Raw genomic sequence first — 19,148 nt, 5'->3', positions numbered from 1 at the left:
GTGGGTCACTCTCAGTCAGTGTTGTTTCTCAGTCAGTATTATCAGGCAAGTCTGGCACATGTGCAAGGCCTGCATCTTATCTTAACCTCATGGCCACAATGAAAGAAAGAATGCCAAGTGTGAAGGATTCTGAAAAGGCCTCCTAGGTTAATGTCAATGCATAAATGAAACTGAAAATTTTTACATAGATCATGTGGAAGTCTATTGTATTTAACCATGTTTTACATCTGGGGCCCCAAACAGATGTATCATTTGTAACAATGCCTCTTGTAGTCCGGGTGCCTTATTTAACAATGAAAAAAAAGAGGCCTAAAAGCAAGGTGTAATTTGTGACTTACAGATGTCTCTTGATGCAGGTCACTAAAGTGCTGCAGTCCTGCAGTCCGCTACACTCCACCAAGATCAGCTTATTCCTTTTCTCTGCAGATTTAGCTAAGGTTGGCCATGCTTGAATCGCCTCCAGACTTGACTACTGCAATGCAGATTCTTCAGGTATGAGCAGACAAAACATCCAAATACTGCATCTTATACAAAATGCTGCTGCCAGACTTTTAACTCCTACTCCTACTAATTCTTGCTGCCCTTCTCTGGCTACATGTGAGTTTTGTGAACTTGTTTTTAAAACATTAAATGTTCAGGCCACTGCCAACATCTGTGATCTGCTGATTCCTTATGACCCTGAAAGTTCCTTGAGATCTTACTAATGGTTTCAAAGTCTCAGTTGGTGGCCCTGCCTTTGCTGTTAGCTGTAAAACTCCCTACCTGGGGATCTATGGCAGGCAAACTAAGTGTCAATTTTAAATCTATTCATAAGATTCACTGTTGTATGACCTTTTCTTAACCGATGGTATTTGTTGTGGCTATTTTAATTATCTTATCATGTCTTGTATCTTATGTTTTGGGTCTTGTTGACTTTTATTATTTGTTTTTATTGTTCGGCACATGTGGTACAAACAGGAGTTATTGACGATGCCATGCAACATCAGGACCATGAACTGCCCAGGAGAAGCGCCCCGCCCCTCCATTCCATCGTCCAATCAGATGTGAGGAAGCCGAAATTTCTTCCTGTTCTGCTTTTTTTCTGTCCAACTGCTCAGCTGACTGACAGTCATGGTAAGCGCTTTTACTAAACGTATAATTTAAAACTAGTTCGCTCATTTAGAAACCATCTATGGGACAATTTAGTCTCGTGATTGATAAATGTTTTAGGTAATTATGTTCCTTCGACGCTATCGTTGTTTAGTCCGGTTTTCAGGTAGCTAGCTAGCAGGCTTAGCTAGTAGCTTTGAATGATGGATAGCTAATGTGAATGCTAGCGTTGCAGTGTTTAAGTCCACAGTGTTTTGTTATGGTGACGTTACAGGTAAGAACACTTATGTGGTGTCTTGTCTGTTGTAGCGGTTCCGTTTTTGTGGAGATTTGGACTGCCCTGACTGGGTACTTGCCGAAATTAGCACATTAGCGAAGATCGTAAGTAATTACACAAGTCCTACATTAACCTATCAAGAAGTGTTATGCTTTTCAATGTCAGTTTTTCATTATTTTCTTTCTGTCTTCTGCCTCACTAACTAACAGTCAAGTGTCAAGATGAAACTCCTCTGTGTTCAAGTGCTGAAGGACTTGCTTGGGGAAGGCATAGATGTAAGTGTTTAACATAGTTCTGCATAATCGCTCGTCAGATACACGATTCAATAACACTGATTAGTGCTGTGTTGTTTTTATTTTTAGTACGACAAAGTTGCTAAGCTTACTGCAGATGCAAAGTTTGGTAAGTCTCCCTCTTTACGTATATTAGAGGAAATGTTCTGTTAAAGTAGCAACACCATAATATTAAAATATTTCATTACAAATAGAGAGAAATATTCTTAAGTACCGAAGTTTTTCTAGAAAAACGTAGTATGATAGTCATTCACATCGTAGTATCAAATGTAAAAGCACTGGCTATGCAGAAATATGGCCACAGTGGGTATGATAATGATTATTATAATCAGTGATTTTATTTATGCAGCATTTTACTGCTATAGTTTATCGATGAATTGACTTTAAAAACTGTTTGAGGAGTTAAGTCTCCAACAACGCATCCTGTTTTATAAACTCGGCATATGTTTTGTGTGCAAAACCTTAATCTGCAGACTAACTAGTAACTCTTGCTGCCAAATAAACACACTGGAGTAAAAAGTACTGCAGAATATGTGCCTTTGAAACATAGCGACATAGAAGTATAAGGAAGCATAAAAACTTTGGCAAAGGGCCAAATTATATACAAATTATATGCAAGTGGAGTACTTGGGTAATTGTACTTAATTATATTCCACTGCTGCTGGTTCTGCAGTCCTACTCGTATGCACACAAACCTTTAACATTGTTATACTTGCATTGTTGTGTAACACGCATTCATGACATTAATCCGTTTTGCAGAGAGCGGGGACATCAAAGCTAGTGTGGCGGTGCTCAGCTTCATCTTGTCCAGTGCTGCAAAGCATGATGTCGACAGTGAATCTCTTTCTAGTGAGCTGCAGCAGCTCGGTCTGCCTAAAGGTTAGTCCACAGGGTTTCCACGTGTTTGATCTGAAAATGCTGATTATGTTGCATAATCTAAAGTCACACATGCACAGACGTCTTTCCATACTTGTGGCAAGAGGAAGGACAGACTGCCTTGTTTGTTGTTGTAATTTCTTTTTGCTTTCTTGTAATATTTCAGGGCAGGGTCTGCATTAACTAGATCTTTTGATCTAAATTTTAGTTAAATATTTGCAAGATTTGCACTTTTTTTAAACATATTGAACTGTGCTCAGAATATGAACCCAAGCACAATGAATTTAAAAAGGATCATGCATCTTAACGCAAACAAAGGCCTCATTTCCAGAAATTTACAGGTCCCAAAGCACAGCCTATTGTGTTATTATTGGAGCTTACTGCATTGTATCATTTGCTATTGTGTAACTTAAGTATGGCAAAACTCAGCTGGCACTTGAGGGGGACACAGTATGTATACAATGTGCAGAGGACAATGCTGATGTGAGGGTTGGGTGGTGTGGGACATTGTGACTTTGGTGCATTGATATTACAAAACCACCGCAGTTGACTCTCAGCCAGCTTAACACTGTGCTCTCTTTGTCAGTGTATTAAAGATGTCCACTTTGTCTGATGGATGTTAAGTACTTTACTTACTTTGTGGTTATTTCTTTTATCTCTTATTGATCAGTTAATGCTGCATTAATGTCTTCAGCTAATAGTGTGTGTTGAAACACTTTTATGCCATTATTTACTTGAAATGTATCTTGGCCTGACTGTTAATTACGAATACACACGCATCCATTCTTTTAGAACACACAACGGGACTCTGCAAATCATATGAAGACAAACACTCTGCGTTGCAAGACAAACTCAGAGAGACGAGCCTGAGGCGTAAGTATTTCTGTCTGTCTTGCCCTTTTCAAAGACCAAGACAAATGTAACTGATGTAGAGAGCTGTCGTGTGTGATCTTGCCGACTCAGCACTGACTGAAGCGTGCCATCCTTTCTGCTCTGCAATGAATTTCAGTGGGATGCCTGAACAGTGTGTCCTGGCGCGTCGACTACACTCTCAGCTCCAGCGAGCTGAGGGAGGTGAATGAGCCAGTGATTCAGCTTAAACTGCAGACGCAAGGAGCAGAGTCAGGCTTCACAGAGACCACTGTTGTTTCTGTTTCTGGTGACAAGTTCAGAGTCTTGCTTGCAGGTTAGTTCAGCATATTGTCAACAACACACTTCTTTTCTCACAGTTTTTCCATTTCAGTCAGTTGTATAAACCAGAATTATGTTGTGATATTTCCTCTGTGTGCTTCTGCAGAGCTCAAACAGGCCCAGGCTATGATGAATGCTCTGCAGTGAAGAGTGGACAGTGAAGTCGGACCTTGATGTCAGATCAAGAAGTGGAAACAGATGACGCTGATCGGTTGCCAAAAGTGCCATACTTACTCCTTGTATAGTATAACGTTTTGTAATAATTTAGTCATATCCATGGTCATGTGAATGCATCTGCAATAATTGGTGGAAATGTTTACAGACTGAGTGATTCATCACTGAAACAAGAATACTGAATGGACCGTTTTTTTTGTAAAATATTGTATATTATGTCACACATTTTAAATGCTGTTGATAATTGATAACTGTTTTATCTTCACGTGCCCGTAAATAGCACAATAAAATGTGAAACACACAGATACTTGTCGTCCTCTCCCGTTTCCATAAGGCCTACATATCCCAGCATGCATTGTTTGGATTGTTTACTCATGTGTTCCGACTGTGTTTGCTCGGATAGTCCGGTTAACTTTTTTTCGTCGTTGTTTTCAATAAATTGGCAAAAACACGCGCTTAGATAAAAAATACGGGTTACATACTTGACTATAAGTAACGAGCGTGCGGATCTTGGAGATCTCGCGACATTTCCGTGTGAATGAATTAACGTTACACAACATGTTTAGTAACATGCATGTTGCGAAAGCCGTGTGGTGCGTGCTATACCGGCTCATTGTTGCAGCCCTGCACGCAGCAGAGGAAGCCGAGAAACTCTGCAGGCGTTATTATTTTAAGTTTAAGTCTGTTAAAGTGACTAGTTTATCAGCGGCGAGGTCTATTTCCTGGTTTGGGTAAGTTGTTTGACCCTTAATGCCCGTTTGCGTTCAGCAGTGAGCCATCAGGACTCGTTTTCCTTGTTTTGACCTGTGCAATGCAAAAACACACAGTTTTGTTCAGACTGGGTGAGATGGTTAAAAAATACACTGCAGGACATGCATTATGTGGGTAGATCAAAGGCCAAATGTGCCATATGTAGTCCGGCAGGATGTGTGCAGTGTTGTGAAAACTAAGGATCGGTGTGCATCATGTTTTGTCGTCCGGGAATGACTGTAATGCACTGCTAGAGGTATTGTTGAGGCTGTGTTGTGTGGTAGAATGTGCATGCTTTGTTGTGTGTTTTTGAAGCTGTGCAGTGGTGCTTGATGTGTCAGCAACTGGTTTTAGAAATACTGAGGTCACAAGTCCTCCCAATACACACCCCATTACTCTTTGAAAAACATGAACATAAATCAAGTTCTGTGGTATTTTCTAGAACCACTAGGTTTACTGTTCATTTATCCTTGATGCACATTTTATTTACTTACTCACTTTACAAACACTGTTTCGAAGCCATCTCCACACTCTCAAGAATATCATTCTGGGGGAGAACAGTTGCATTTATTGTGTCAGCCTGCAAGTTGTTTAGAATTTAAACATATTGAGTGTTAAAATACTGAAGTAATCTTCTAAAATACCCAACATGTGTATGTTTCAGTGATGCAATGATTGCTCAGTCATTTTGTCCTTTACAGTTGCAGCACAGCTGGATTTTTTCCAACAAAATGCCTGAGGGACCAGAGCTCCACCTGGCAAGCCTCTACGTGAACAAAATGTGTAATGGAGTGGTGTTTACTGGGCCGGTCAGAAAATCTGAGGTCAGCAAGAGTCCTGATGTGCCCTTCACCTGTGAGGCTTATCGAATCACAGCCACTTCCAGAGGGAAGGAAGTGATGCTCACGCTGACACCCATGAAGAGTGATGATCCAAAACGGAGGGTAAAGGCAGGACAGGCAGACCGGCCCATGGATATAGTCTTTCGCTTCGGGATGTCGGGTTATTTCCGCTTCACCACAGAGGATGAGCTGCCCAAACATGCACACCTGCGTTTTTATTCCAAAGAGAAGCCCTGCAGAGTGCTGAGCTTTGTGGATGCACGCCGGTTTGGCAGCTGGCAGTCCAATGGGACATGGCAGCCTGGCAGAGGGCCCTGCATCATGTTTGAGTACAAAAGCTTCAGGTAAGTCATGGCGAGAGCATCGCTTGTGTCACCTGCTCAACCAAATCATCACCGTCACGCTGACCACTTTATCACTTTGCAGGGAGAACGTGGTGTCGCACTTGTCCGACCGCGCCTTTGACAGGCCCATCTGTGAAGTCCTGCTCAATCAGAAGTACTTCAACGGTATCGGGAACTACCTGAGGGCTGAAATCCTTTTCAGGTGACAAACATGCACAACCCTCAGAACCAGTTGAATGACACATCATACATTTACATAGTGGGGATGCACAGATACTGACCTTACTGGAAGTGGATTGTGTGTCAGCTATGATGATCTGCATGGAAAAAGAGCTCTGTTGCTTTTTCTTACATTGCTTTTTTTTTTTGTCAAAAAAAGTCCTAAAAAATGATAAAAAATTCCCAGTGGCTGAAAATGTCATATTCATATTACTTGATTTGTCTGACCAACAATAAAAAACTCTAAAACTATTCATTTTACAATCAAATAAGAGAGAAAAGCTGCAAACCTTGACATTTTAGAAGAAGCTGGAACCAGTGAATGTTTGGCATTTTTGTTTTGATAAAAGTGACTTCCAGGCAGTGAGATATACAGATGTCACATGTCAGACTTAGGGAAAAGAAAGCTCTGGTGTGAGATTGGTACTCAGTGTCTGAAGCACTACTGGGAGAGAGAAAGTTGGATCAGTTCACCCGGAACCATTATTGCAGTATTTCCCTTTTTTTTTTTTTTTTACAGCAAATACTTCTGTAGATGTTCTTATATGGCCAGTAGGGTTTCACAGTATTCTGTGGTATGAAATGCTGAATTCCACCAGTGTTATTTCGAAAAAAAAAAAAAATCTTTATCCCAAAAGTCATGTCCGTCAGTAATAATACTTCGTGAAATTGTAATAAAGTGTTTGCTCAGCCTTTAAGGGTCATTGCAACTGATAAAAATAATAATTGCGTGATACCATCACATCGTTGCAACCGTAATGGCTAGTTTGCATCTGGAGTACCTTGCTGGAGGTAACTAGTGGTAACAAAGAACAAAAGGTGAAAGAACACAGGCATGCACGCAGGCAGCCTGCTGCCAATAGACCTTGATTAACAGAAGGTCCATGCACAGTTTAAAAAGAAAAAACAGGTTTTCCTTTTCCTGTTCTGATTTAAAGAAAAAGACTGACGTTTTGCATTGTTGAAAATTATGACCAAAACAAAATTCCAACCCTTGTGTGTTTCAAAGCCTGTTTCCCTCAGATATGAAATGAATGACTCTCTTTCACTGCTTGGTGTCTCACTGCCCATGGGGAGGTGTAATAATTCAGACTAACAAAAGAGCTTTCTTGTTGCACAGAAGAATAAGCCTGAAGTCTTGAATCTTTTTTAGGTTGAACATCCCACCCTTTGTCGCTGCCAGGACCGTACTGGAAGGCCTTGAGTCAGAAGATTCATGTGAAAATGAGAAGCCTGTGAAAAAAGAGTATGCGGACACAAAGGTGAAAGAACCCAAACAGAGATGCACATTTTTTAGGACATCAGACACTCAACCCTAACCGCTTTGCATTTTCTAACAGTTGCCTTCTTTATTAAGACCCCAGACAGAGCTTCACAGAAGAGGCTGAAAGGCGAGACGGGTGACCTGCTGAGACTGTGTAATATAGTACCTCTAGAGGTGGTGAGCCTAGGTGGGGTATCATCTGTTTACTGTCTGCTCCACTCTGAAACTCATACTCAAAGATCAGCATTCATTTTGAGTGAAAATAATAAAATTCTACAAATGCCTCCTGTATTTGACTCGTGACTCAGGGGGAAAGGGCTACGATCCAGAGAAGGCGGACTACTCTGACTTTGAGGCATGGCTGCAGTGCTACTACGTGGATGGAATGAAATCTGTCCGGGACCACAATGGTAGAACTATGTGGTTCAAAGTGAGTTTGAGGAAAATCCTATATTTTAATTTTTTTGCACAGGATTGTATACATCACAGATGCTAATACCTACTCTTCTAATTTCAGGGAGATCCAGGCCCCATGGTGCCGAAAGGTACGTAATACTTTGTATACATGAAGCTGAGAACATCAGCTGGAAGAATAGCTGCTGCATCTGACTAAAATGATGTCCGATCTTTCTCAAACAGATTCAAAGTCACCCAAGTCAAAAAAGAGGATAAAGAAAGAAGACGACCATGATTACACAGACAAGAAAAAGGTATGAACAGCAACGTTTTTGCTTGACAAATGACAAACTCCACAGACAAAACTCTTAACAGCAGTTTGATTGTATTAGGTGGCCAGAAGTCGCTCTGCAAGCGCAACAAAGAAGTTGGTCAGAAAGGAAACTGTGGCTAAAACACCAAAGAATAACAAGGATGCACGTCCAAAGGAAGCCGGATCCAAGAGAAGAAAGACAGAAATAAGCGCGCCTCCGCATGAGAAGAAGTCGGCTGCACGTAAGAGGAAGAGCAGCGGTAGCAGTGCAGAGCCAACAGCTTCATGTGAGCCTGTGATAAACAGTCAAAATTAAACTCGCAAAATCGAAAGAATTCTGATCTCATTGTTGTCCTTGTTGCAGGTCCACAGAGGCGGAGCGGAAGAGTGACCCGACAGAACGGCAAATAAAAACAAGAACGAGGGAGGAACCGTTGTATGAGACTGTTTTAATATTTTTATACTTTTTAAAATAAAATCTTTTTTCTACGAAAGTTCTGCAGCGCTTTATTGATTTGATGCAAAGTTATCACAATAACATCTACAAGTACCTCAAAGTCTCAGGATAAACTGTCAATAGAACAGCAGCAGATGACACATTTGAGAGCATTTATCTATTTTCTGCCCTTAAACCAAAATGTTGTATTAAAACCCCAGTTGTGACTATAAAATGCCATATGTATCACAAGATGAGGAGAAGTGACACAATTTGAAAGGGGTTGAAGCTCACAGTGATTCCCTCTGATGTCATACGTGCCGGCTGGGTGGGGTCTTGTCTTTCTAAGAGATCGCAACTGAAAGCAAGGGAGAATAAAGAGTTTTGTTCTTAGAAGACAATACAACATGAAAGATGCCAGGTAGCAGTAAACACGATAAGAATAGAAATACTCACTGCCAGGCTTCCCTGACAGGAAGGGCGGTGCAGACAGTTGCAGTCACGCTGCTTCCATGTGACTCAAAGAGGCGGATGACAAGTGCCCCCTTCCTATCCTCGGCCTGTTAATAATAATACAACAGTAAACTTAATTTACATGTCACCTTTCATACGAGAAATGCAGGGAACTAAATACAGGGAACAAGTGCTTCACAAAAAAAAAAAGACAAGAACAAACAAAAAAACTGGGCTATAAAGCCAATGTGATACAAGACGGAATACAAGACAGCCAGTTTTACTTCACAGAACAGACCCAGCCTGAGTGATAATCTTCCTGTTGTTTGAATGTGTAGAGAGGATAACTGTCAACAGCCCTGACAGATTTGTCAGGTGGATTTTCAGTCTTTGCCATCCTTACGTGCTTGGTTATAGAGTCAGGTGTGGAGCTACCAGTCTTTCTCCTGGCCTCAGCTTATCAGGTGTGGAGGTACCAGTATTTTTTGTAGCCTTCAGCCCGGCAGTGCTTTTGGGGCTATTTCCCGGAATCGGTTCAGCCTTAATGTTAGTGGTGTGATTAGTTTCCCTGCGTTCAACACAGTTGGAATCATCCCACCTTTTGGAGTTCAGATTCGGTGGGTCGTACCTGTTTTGCAATGAGAGTTCAGGTGGCTGTTTGAGCGTTGGTGCCCTCTTAATTGTCTTGCTGGATTTGCCCTTGCGGCGAACGACGTCAGACCAGGTCTTGGCTGGAGCTGATGCTCTTGGCCTGGCGCTGCTGCTGTGCCAGTAAGTAGCCTCATTAGGGAAGGCTGGTTTTGGAGCCTCAGCAGATGATCCAGTGGTGTTAGGACACATCCGGGGCAGCGTGTCAGCCAAATCCGTGACAGAGTGCTCTACATCTGATGTAATCCCGTGTGCTGTTTTCAGCAACTTGTACAGTAGCTGCTACTCGTGTATTTGATGCAGCATTTCAATCTTCTTTTTAATCTGTGATACTCTCTCAGTCAATTGCGAGAATGTCAGCAAAAGAATGAAAGCCAATCAGAAGGCAAGCAGAAAGGCCACTCCTATGTGGTTTATGTAGGCATTTTATACCTACAGGCAGAATGGACTCAGTGGATGGATGTCACCACCTCTTGGACCCACTTTTGTGCAGTGATTATAAAAAACTCCAGACACAGGTAGAGAAAACAGGTGGTCAAAAAGCAGCCACACAGTGAGCAAAACGAGGGAAGTCAAATCAGGCAATTAAAAATTAAACAAGTCCAAAACAGCCAATCAGGTAATCAGAAGAGAAACAAGACAGGAGACATGAAGTATAGCAAAGACAATCAAGCAGAGAATAAGAGTGTTATGGTAAATATAGTCAGTGGCCATTAACGGGCTGAGTGGATTAAGTCAAGCTAGGTCAAGCTCAGCGTATAATGGCATACCTGTTTAATGGTCTCAAGGATGACTGCTGCACTGCTGACGGAGAAAGCACTCCAAGGGATGGCATCGGGAGTGCACAGGATTGACCTCAAAGGGAAGTTGAGGTTGTATGCACACTGGATGATGGAGGCATCCTGGAAGGATCCTATATTACAGCACAGACAACCGGTCATGAACTTATGAATGAGTTCCACGGTCAGAGTTTTAGGTTTAATGAGAACAAATTCTTTTCAAAGACAGTCAAGTCCTACCTGCGTGTGGCATGACTGCATAGGTGAAATGATGAGTGCCCATATCAGCATTGGCATCTGGGCCCTTTGGTGCTCTCAGTCTAAGACAAAGACCGCTGCTGTTAGATGCATGAATTATTTAAATTAGCGTGATTTCTTTGTTTTATTGTTGTATAAAGACAGCAGGGAACCTCACAGTGACAGTGTCATGGTGTTCCTGTGGACTGAATAGCCATATTTGCAGTCATTCAGCAGCGCAACTCCAAAATTGTGCTCTGACAGGTCGGCCCATTTGTGACCCCAAACCTGCAAAGCATTTCAGCAACGTTACTTTTGTTGCAACAGCACCACTGACATTGGTTGACCTTTTCCACGGTGCCATACCTCAAATCTGGCCCAGTCCCACGAAGTGTTCCTGTGTGTGGGTCTCTGCAGATGCCCAAACTGGATCTCATATGTAGCATTGGGGCTGTGTACTCGCACAGGGAACTCCACCTTGAGAAACTTGTGAGACTCTGCCCACTTCACCTGAAATTAGAGGATGCAACATTGTGACTTTCTTGGCTGCTGAACACTTTATCAACTGTCGGGTCAGTGTATCTTCAGATTTCTCCAGGTGTCATAAATATTTTAAAAGTACCTCTGTGTTGAACTTGATGTAAGGACACATGGCGTCCATGATGATCTCCTGCATGATAGTGCTCTTGTCACTGATTCTGAGGGTGAAGCGGACAATGCCTCGGAGCCCGTCTGAGGACACCACACTAACAGGCTGCACCACCTCCACCACCGGCTTCCTATAGGGTCATTTCTGCAGTTAGGGTTTTAATATTCAAATGTAGAACACACGAAAAGAGCAAGACATGTGTTAAAAGAAAGATGTAACAGTAATTACTGCACCTTGTCTGCAGATGGTAGTCCATTACATCCCAAGCATCCCAGTACAGAGGGACATCATCAAACATGACAAACTGGTTGCCATGACAGTTGTCAGAGATGGCCTCTCTGAAACAAAAAGAGTGGCAGGCCTGATGTTAACTCATTAATGTTGATGCTGTGGTAAAAAATACACATTACACAGCACAGTACCTGTTAGCACTGATCAAATACAGTGATGCCAATGTGCCATCTTTGTTTATGACAGTCTGTAAAATCCCGTTCTCCATGAGGACGGTGCCGTCGGCCTGTAATGTTCCAAAACATCTCAGTTAGCCAGATGAAATTACAACTACGCTAAATTGATTAAATGCTCTGTCTATATATAGTACACACTTGTTTTTTTTTTATATTGGTGCAATATAGGTGTATATTTAACTGATTAGGGGTGTGCCACATCACATCATTCACGACTTAACCATAACTGGAAGTGGGAGGTAATGAGTTTTACAGGACGTACTTGAACAGTGACGGAGACTGGAGTCACAGGCTGTGTGGCTTTGACAGGAGACAAACCCATGCTGGGAACTCTCACCAGAGCTGCAGAACAACAGATATCACAGAGCATCAGGTATGCAGTTGTAATTTTGAAGGCCACAACATGAATATTGTAAAAAATTATCTAAATATCAAACGTACCCAGGCCAGGTTTACCAGAGCCATCTTCAATCTGGATGACTTCCTGGCGCTCCCATGGCAGAGAGTTGAACACACCGGCAGAGCTGCCCTTTAAGCCCAAGGCTTCACAGGCATGATGCAGCAGTCTGGTGCCATCACTACGGATATCTAAAACACAATTTAATGTAATTTGTATTTTGGAATACAACAAAGCAATATGGCTCTCAAAGTAAAGGTCAGCTGGTAAAAACTGTACCTTCATAATATCTGAGCGCATCCTCCACAACCATCTCTATACAGCTGCCGGGGATCACGTCATGGAATTGGTTTAGAAGAAGCAGCCTGTAAGTGAAAAAACAATGAAACCACGTTTACACTTCAACAACAGAGACCAATTATTTACTCATTGTCAAACTATGATAGGATGTGTGTGTCTGGACCTCCAGAGCTCCTGCAGTTTTTCCACAGGATACTGAAATGTACTGTCCCGACACAGTGCCAAGCTGCTGGCTATCTCAATGTCATGAAGCAGCGTCTCGCACTGGCGGTTCCCTCGTTTAATCTAGAAACAGCAGAGCAAGTGTTAAAATAACTGCACCTAATCGAACAGGAGCAACATCTTTAACCGTTTTAACACATTACTGGCGTGTAGCACAGACCTGAATGAGTAGTAAAGGACCATAAATGGAACAATATTGTTACACCATACATTGCGGGAGTATCAGAAAAAGTCAGGAGGATTTCCAACAAACACCACATCCCTGTGCATTTCAAGCCCAGCAACACCCTGAGGCAGAAACTGGTCCACCCTAAGGACAAAACACCCAGGCACGAGCAGAGCAATGTGGTGCTACAGTGCAATGCAGTGCACAGACCTATACATTGGTGAAACAAAACAAACGCATGGCAACACGCAGGACAGCCAACACCTTGGGTCAAGACTCAGCAGTATTCTGGCCAGGGAAGACAGATGGTTTGAAAGAGAAGTGACGATGATGCTCTCTCTGTGATGGAATTTTCTGTCGCTTGGCCGTCTCCTAGTGGGGGCCTCAGGGTCATGGTCAGGTAAAGGGGTCGTCTCCAGGTCAGCTCATGTTCCAGGGGAAGGGAGAGGTCTGGTTTGCCCTGCGAGAGTACGATGCAGCTGTTGGGTTGTTTGGGGAGACTGGTGCCCTCTGATAGTGAGAGAAGCCCCGTTGCTGGGGCGACCAAGGGCATAGGTGATAAGCTGTGTTGTCCTCCAGACATTGGGGACATTAGACTGTCTCCTGTTAGAGGAATGTGTTGATGTCGACCTGAAGACGCTTGCAACGTGAGCTGGGGAACGTGGAGTCAGTCAACTGATCACACATATTCTTATTGCCTGAAGAATGACCATAATTGGGCATGAACCAGATCTACTGCTCCCAGCTAGGATAAAGGACTGATCACAGGAAGCATCACTCAGAACTGAAGTGGCATCAGGCAGTGTTCACACTGTGTTGATAATCTCTCCATTCTCTACGGCCGAGCATCAATAAACCTTTCTGCATTAAGACATCGAAGTCTCCAGACAGCTTTCCTTGGGGGGCACGAGTAGACCAAACACAACATTCTTCCTTCACACTCACACTCATTACAGAATCACCTTAAGATCAATATCAGCAGAACCAATGAGCCTCTGCTGGACTATAATGCTTCAAATACGGATGCTGCTGCAAAGCTACAAACTGTAAAACACAGATGCTTCACACACATCTGCAACCCGGCAGCACAGAAGATCTGTACAATCAGCGCAGTTTCAAGGTAGACGCCCAAGATTAGTGTCACCAATTCTATATCTGACCAAATGTGAAATATGGTCACAACCTCTCCTTCTGTTCCTGAGTGATGGTGTTGAATAGTGGCCAGAAAAGTGCTTTTTGCAGAACAATATGATGTCACAGTGAAGCTGACCTTTGACCTTAAAGCCTCCAACTATGGCTGTCGCTGGCACAGAGTCGTGAAAAACACTTTTAGAAACATATTTAGAAATCAAGATATGATTGCTGTGAATTAAAGCTGCACCACTAGTGAATATTTAAACTTCAAAGTATGTGTTAATATATTTTCTAGCTGTATTGTTCATAAAGTTCCTTCTTTTCTTCTCATTTGCATCTCTATCCTCAGATTTGCTTCTTTTTCTCAGATAAACGCGATTAGTTTGTTATTGCACTTGCTCGTATAATGTGGACTTTTCTTTGACCTGTGCCTGTGTGGTGTAGGTGCCGTTGTGCAGCTCAAGGAAGAGCTCTCCGGTCCATGTGCAGAGCAGAGCTGAGTCAGCCCAAAGCTGGGAGAAAAACTTGTCAGGACTGGTCATCCGGACCCTGAGAAACACACAAGAATTGGAGATGGAAGTGACCAATGACGTCTCTGGTTACACCTTTCTATTTCATTCTGACTAAAACATGACTGTCCTGACGAGCATTGTAAAAAAACAACACCACACTGACATCAGCACACATCACTCATATCCTTTTGCTTTTAAAACATGTGGAGTCTCCCGCCTACATGCCGACACACCATATTGAAAACTTCATTACAGGAATCCCACAATTCCCAAGAGCAGAATATAAAATCTCATGACTCATTTTTGGGGGGAAGTGTTTCCGCCTTAGTTTGGGCTGGGTCATTCGTTGAGTTAAAGTGTGGGACAGGAACTCACTTGGGAAGTCCATCTGTGTCCTGGACCCGGTGCAGTCTGTCTAGCATGAGCTGTGTGGGTCCACCGCCACCGTCCCCAAAGCCAAACAACACTGCGCTGTGGTTGGCTCTACCTTTGTCCTTGTTGTTCTTCACACTTTTCAGCAGCTGCGGGCAGAGAAAACCCAAATGAGTGTTAGCTTCAGGACGATTGTAAATATTCTCTTCGCAGACTCAACATTGACCGAGTTCCTATATGTCCTATAAACTCACGTCTTCAACCTTGCCCATCATACCATAGGAATTTCCAGGTGGGAAGTGAGTTAAAACCTTGGAGCCATCCAGACCTTCCCAGAAAAATGTGTTGTGCTGTGGGAAAGAGAAATCAAAACTGAAATTTATTTCAGGAAAGGAAACTTTTTTTTTTTAGCCTTGTGCCTCTGTACGTTACTTACAGGGAAGGTGTTGACCAGGTTCCAGCTGAGCTTCTGTGTCAAGAAACTGGAAATGCCACAGCCCTGCATTATCTGAGGAAGCTGGGCTGAGTAGCCAAACGTATCTGGAAGCCAGAACTAGAAAAAGATTGCAATATTACGCATTTACAATGAAAAAGTAGCCACAAACACACAGTAGCAGACATCCACACAGGTGAACTCAGATTATGCAGGAATTTGTCATGAATTTCTACCTCTTTGCAATGAATCCCAAACTCGTGGCTAAAGAAGCGCTGACCCTCCAGGAACTGCCGCACCATGGACTCACCGGAGGGCAGATTTCCATCCTGACAGGCAAACATGTCATTAGTACATCTTAATGTAGGACATCAGGTTCTGCATGTCAGCAGCCCCAATAATATGATTTACCATTTCCACCCACGTTCCTCCAACTGGAATAAACTGCCCTTTCTTGACGTAATGCTGAATCTGGGAGAAAAGTCCTGGGTACCAGCTCTTCACCCACTGGAACTGCTGGGCCTGCACGAAAAACCGAAGAGGACCGCTCAGACTTGCCGAACAGTTGTGGCTCACACAAAACTGTAAAAGCAGGGAATTACCTGAGAGCAAGTGAAGACAAACTCTGGGTTCTTCTCCATCAAACGGATCACTGTCACCCAGCTTCGGCCACATTTGCGAATGGTCTCTTCGTAGGGCCAGAGCCAAGCTGCAGATACAGAGTCAATAATGTGACAAAACTGGTAATATTGCAAGATTTTATATGCATTTTCTATTAGTTTTCTACTTGAAAAACAGGGCCTTTTTTTGTATGATATGATACCTGAGAAACAGTTTTGATGCATACCTAAATAAAATAGTAAATATCTAAATAATCAATACTACACTCAGGTAATAAAACTAAAATAAAAGTGTTCAGCCTTGACAGAAATTAAGCTGAGACCTGAGTCTATGTGGCAGTGACCCATGGCATGAGCGGTGTGCTGGCTTTCTCCGTTCCGCTGGCTGAAGAAGTTGTGGGCCAGACTGCGTGCTTTGGAGAACGAGCTGGGATCAGACAGGTCGCACAGGTTCACCATCTCATTGGCAGTGAAGAGCGCCTGGTAGCCTCGTTGCTCTTCCTCTCCGAGTTCCTGCGAAGGAAGAGAAGAGAAACAGTTTACGTTCGTTTTCACTAAACTTGAAGTGACACGAACACAGCCTGTGCTGTTTGGTGCGACCGTACCTTCACGATGTCAATCAGCATCTCAAAATCAGTCAGCAGCTCCTGCACATCCCGGTTAAATACCACCAGCTCTGCCCTCTGTAGAGAAAAGTTCCTGTTCGGATCTGGGGCTGCGATCATGGACCCTTGACCAGCTCCAAACAGCCCATTACAGGCCACCTCTACGAAAAGGGTGACACTAAAGAACAAGAGAACATTTTAGTTGAGAGGTGCACAAAAGTTCAGCAAGCAAAGTAACCAAAGCGGCAATGAACTCGTGTTTTAGCTAACTGACCTGTGTGGCTCCTCATCTTTCAGACAGTCAGACAGGATGTAGCTCGTCTTTTCACCCTCTTTAGTCAGGCCCTGCAAAGCCACACGGCACACGACCCAATGAAACCCGGTCATGGGTTTAGAGTAGACTTTGTGCACGTTAACCGAGTCCGACTTAAATAAAACTGCTGCTTCATCACCTGAACTGGCTGCTCATCCCTCCAAACCATCGCTTCTCCATCACTCTCCCACAGCAGATGAACCTCTTTCCCTCTCCAGGACTCAGGGATTTTCAGGGTCACTTTGAACCAGCAAGTCCACCACCTTCAACAACATCTGCACCTTAATATTTGTACAATATTCAATATTTGTTGCGCATATATTTTCTTGTTATATTGTATTTTTGAACATTTTATATTTCTATTACGCCATGCACAGCAGTGAAGGCAACAACAAAGCATTTCACTTCACAATGCACAGATATGACGAGCATGTGAAAAATAAACCTAGAACACCCAGCTAGGTTTATTGTCAACACCTGAGGGACTTTGACAGTATTACTCACGTCGGTCCAAAGGTATCACCCACTTTATGAGGTGCAAAGTGCTGCTTGGAAGCTTCTGTAAATGGGATCCGTTTATAGGACATGAAGGAGGAGAGGGACTCCAGCGGGCAAGAGTCTCCATAGAGTCTGCGAGGAGAGATCACACTAGTTATATCGCTCAATATCAAAGTTTCAGTTTGCCTCAATTGGCTTTACAGTAACTCTGAAATTAAACCCTAATTCAGATTCACACTGACAATGTGATCAAGGTGCAGTTTGTGATTACATATGCAGATAAAAAATGTGGGCAACATGTGGACTTTTTCTCTAAAACAGAATGTGAGGTTATCAAGTTCAGAATAGAGATCTAGACCTCAATTAAATTTCCCTAAAAAATTAAAAAAACTAAAACCAAAAAAAAAAAAAAAACTGCACGCAAAAGTATGTTGAGGTCAGTAATAACTTATTATTGGGTATCACCTATAGTGATTGACAGTTTTGTTTTGCTTTTTCATTGAAACTCACTTGCAGACAAAGACACACTATGTGCAGAACAATGTGGAGAAAATGTGCAGAACAGTGTGCAGTCACTGTGATTTGCTGCTGTCTCTGCTCACAAACAGCAGCACCATGTTTGCTGTGCAGCACTGTGAGGGCCGCTCAGTCAGGAGCGAGGCTCGGTGCAGCTGAGTGAAAGAAGCCTTACCGTCCTCTCAGGTTGCAGTCTGTGAAATAAACATCAGAGATAAACTTCTCTGCTCTCTCGAGGAGAGTGCGCCTGTTTTTCAGCACAGGCTGATGATACATGACGGAAACGACGGACAGGACAGCTGCAGGTTTCCACAGCCGTGAGCAGTCAGAGCACGGAAGATAAACTCCAGCCCTCCACACGACCCGGAAGTAAAGGTATTGTTATTGTAATTAAAGCGAGCAGCCACTAGATGGCAGTCCTGCGCAGTAATGTGACAAGGCGTTGACTCTCAGGAGAGATGAGGGGCAGGTGAACCCTGCAGTGTCACCGGTGTGTGTATTAAGTCTGTAAATTAAGATAGATTTCCCCTTTAAGAATTACAAAATGCATTGAAAATGACATTTTAATTACAAACATAAATATTTTTATTTTTTTTATTCTGATACAGCAGTTATGTACACTTTATTATACACAATGTAACACCTAAAAAACACTGTGGCACAAATAAATTCCAACTACCTAACAAATCTAACAGCTAGAGTTCAACACATGGAGTGGCACGTTGTTTTAAATATGGCAACAGGATGTCGACAGTGTAACAAGGGCAAAACCAGCATTTAACAGGCTAAATAGTCTTTCGGACTGACAGACGTCATGTGGAGAAACAGTCGCCCTGTGCTTCTCTTCATTGGGTCAGTTCCTCATTGCCACGTAGCTTGTCTAGTCAGTCTAAAGCATCTAAAGCATGCAAATAGCGTACACTGAACACAAACTCAGGAGCATCTAAAATGATCAGAATGTGATGAAGACAGAGGAGGTGTCACAAAGGCCAAGGGAAACCCTGTGAGGATGACGACACAATAACTCTCCAGTGATCCTGTGGTTAACTGAACCGGCTACAGTGTAACTGAGAGGCTCTCAGGAGTGCTGGGGAGTCTTGTGATCAGGCTGGCGGACAGGGGTTAGGGGTCAGCCCACGTGCAGCCGGGAAAACACAAAAGCCTTTTTTTCTCAGCATTATTCGCAGGGAAGGGACTGTGTGTTTCTGTGTTTGTGCAAAGCCAAGCACCCTTTTATTATAAAATCCATAGAGCAGCTCTAAGTACAGGCTTGGTAGAATTGTGGTGTAGCCCATCCCTCTCAGGCCACGCTACCATCAGGGATGTCTGTCGACTCCTATCCCCCTGTTGTTTGGACTGTGGC

At 43.0% G+C, this 19,148-nt stretch overlaps 3 protein-coding genes across 4 annotated transcripts; 2 read left to right on the top strand and 1 right to left on the bottom strand.

Moving 5' to 3' along the window:
- The first annotated feature begins 1,034 nt into the window (after positions 1 to 1,034).
- Positions 1,035 to 4,201, top strand: commd4 (COMM domain containing 4). 2 transcript variants are annotated; one of them, XM_041938630.1, is made up of 8 exons: positions 1,035 to 1,113; positions 1,399 to 1,470; positions 1,576 to 1,641; positions 1,729 to 1,768; positions 2,419 to 2,538; positions 3,328 to 3,408; positions 3,545 to 3,721; positions 3,833 to 4,201. In XM_041938630.1, exons 1-8 carry the CDS (start codon positions 1,111 to 1,113, stop codon positions 3,871 to 3,873), a joined length of 600 nt encoding a protein of 199 aa, XP_041794564.1. In that variant the 5' UTR covers positions 1,035 to 1,110; the 3' UTR covers positions 3,874 to 4,201. The 2 variants fall into 2 exon arrangements, with proteins under 2 accessions (XP_041794564.1, XP_041794565.1); XM_041938631.1 differs by lacking the exon at positions 1,035 to 1,113 and adding an exon at positions 1,191 to 1,209.
- Positions 4,202 to 4,276: 75 nt separating this feature from the next.
- Positions 4,277 to 8,522, top strand: neil1 (nei-like DNA glycosylase 1). The gene is made up of 10 exons (XM_041938629.1): positions 4,277 to 4,631; positions 5,352 to 5,836; positions 5,919 to 6,038; positions 7,209 to 7,317; positions 7,413 to 7,506; positions 7,628 to 7,749; positions 7,837 to 7,864; positions 7,959 to 8,029; positions 8,108 to 8,315; positions 8,393 to 8,522. Exons 2-10 carry the CDS (start codon positions 5,382 to 5,384, stop codon positions 8,437 to 8,439), a joined length of 1,254 nt encoding a protein of 417 aa, XP_041794563.1. The 5' UTR covers positions 4,277 to 4,631; positions 5,352 to 5,381; the 3' UTR covers positions 8,440 to 8,522.
- man2c1 (mannosidase, alpha, class 2C, member 1) lies at positions 8,458 to 18,107 on the bottom strand. Its single transcript, XM_041938628.1, has 26 exons — positions 17,961 to 18,107; positions 17,276 to 17,401; positions 16,911 to 17,034; positions 16,733 to 16,803; positions 16,459 to 16,636; positions 16,177 to 16,366; positions 15,836 to 15,942; positions 15,645 to 15,755; positions 15,470 to 15,562; positions 15,237 to 15,353; positions 15,055 to 15,150; positions 14,804 to 14,949; positions 14,342 to 14,465; positions 12,558 to 12,679; positions 12,374 to 12,459; positions 12,139 to 12,285; positions 11,960 to 12,039; positions 11,653 to 11,747; positions 11,464 to 11,568; positions 11,204 to 11,360; positions 10,948 to 11,091; positions 10,760 to 10,869; positions 10,585 to 10,664; positions 10,336 to 10,478; positions 8,921 to 9,024; positions 8,458 to 8,822 (listed from the first exon to the last, which is right to left on the bottom strand). The coding sequence occupies exons 1-26, from the start codon at positions 18,059 to 18,061 to the stop codon at positions 8,711 to 8,713; spliced, it is 3,069 nt and encodes a 1,022-aa protein (XP_041794562.1). The 5' UTR covers positions 18,062 to 18,107; the 3' UTR covers positions 8,458 to 8,710.
- Between the last annotated feature and the right edge of the window lie 1,041 nt (positions 18,108 to 19,148).

Source organism: Chelmon rostratus, chromosome 6 (genome assembly GCF_017976325.1).
Source record: "Chelmon rostratus isolate fCheRos1 chromosome 6, fCheRos1.pri, whole genome shotgun sequence".
In the NCBI taxonomy this organism is placed as follows: domain Eukaryota; kingdom Metazoa; phylum Chordata; class Actinopteri; order Chaetodontiformes; family Chaetodontidae; genus Chelmon; species Chelmon rostratus.
Note: the sequence above shows the minus strand (reverse complement) of the source record. Positions and strands in the feature narration are given on the sequence as shown.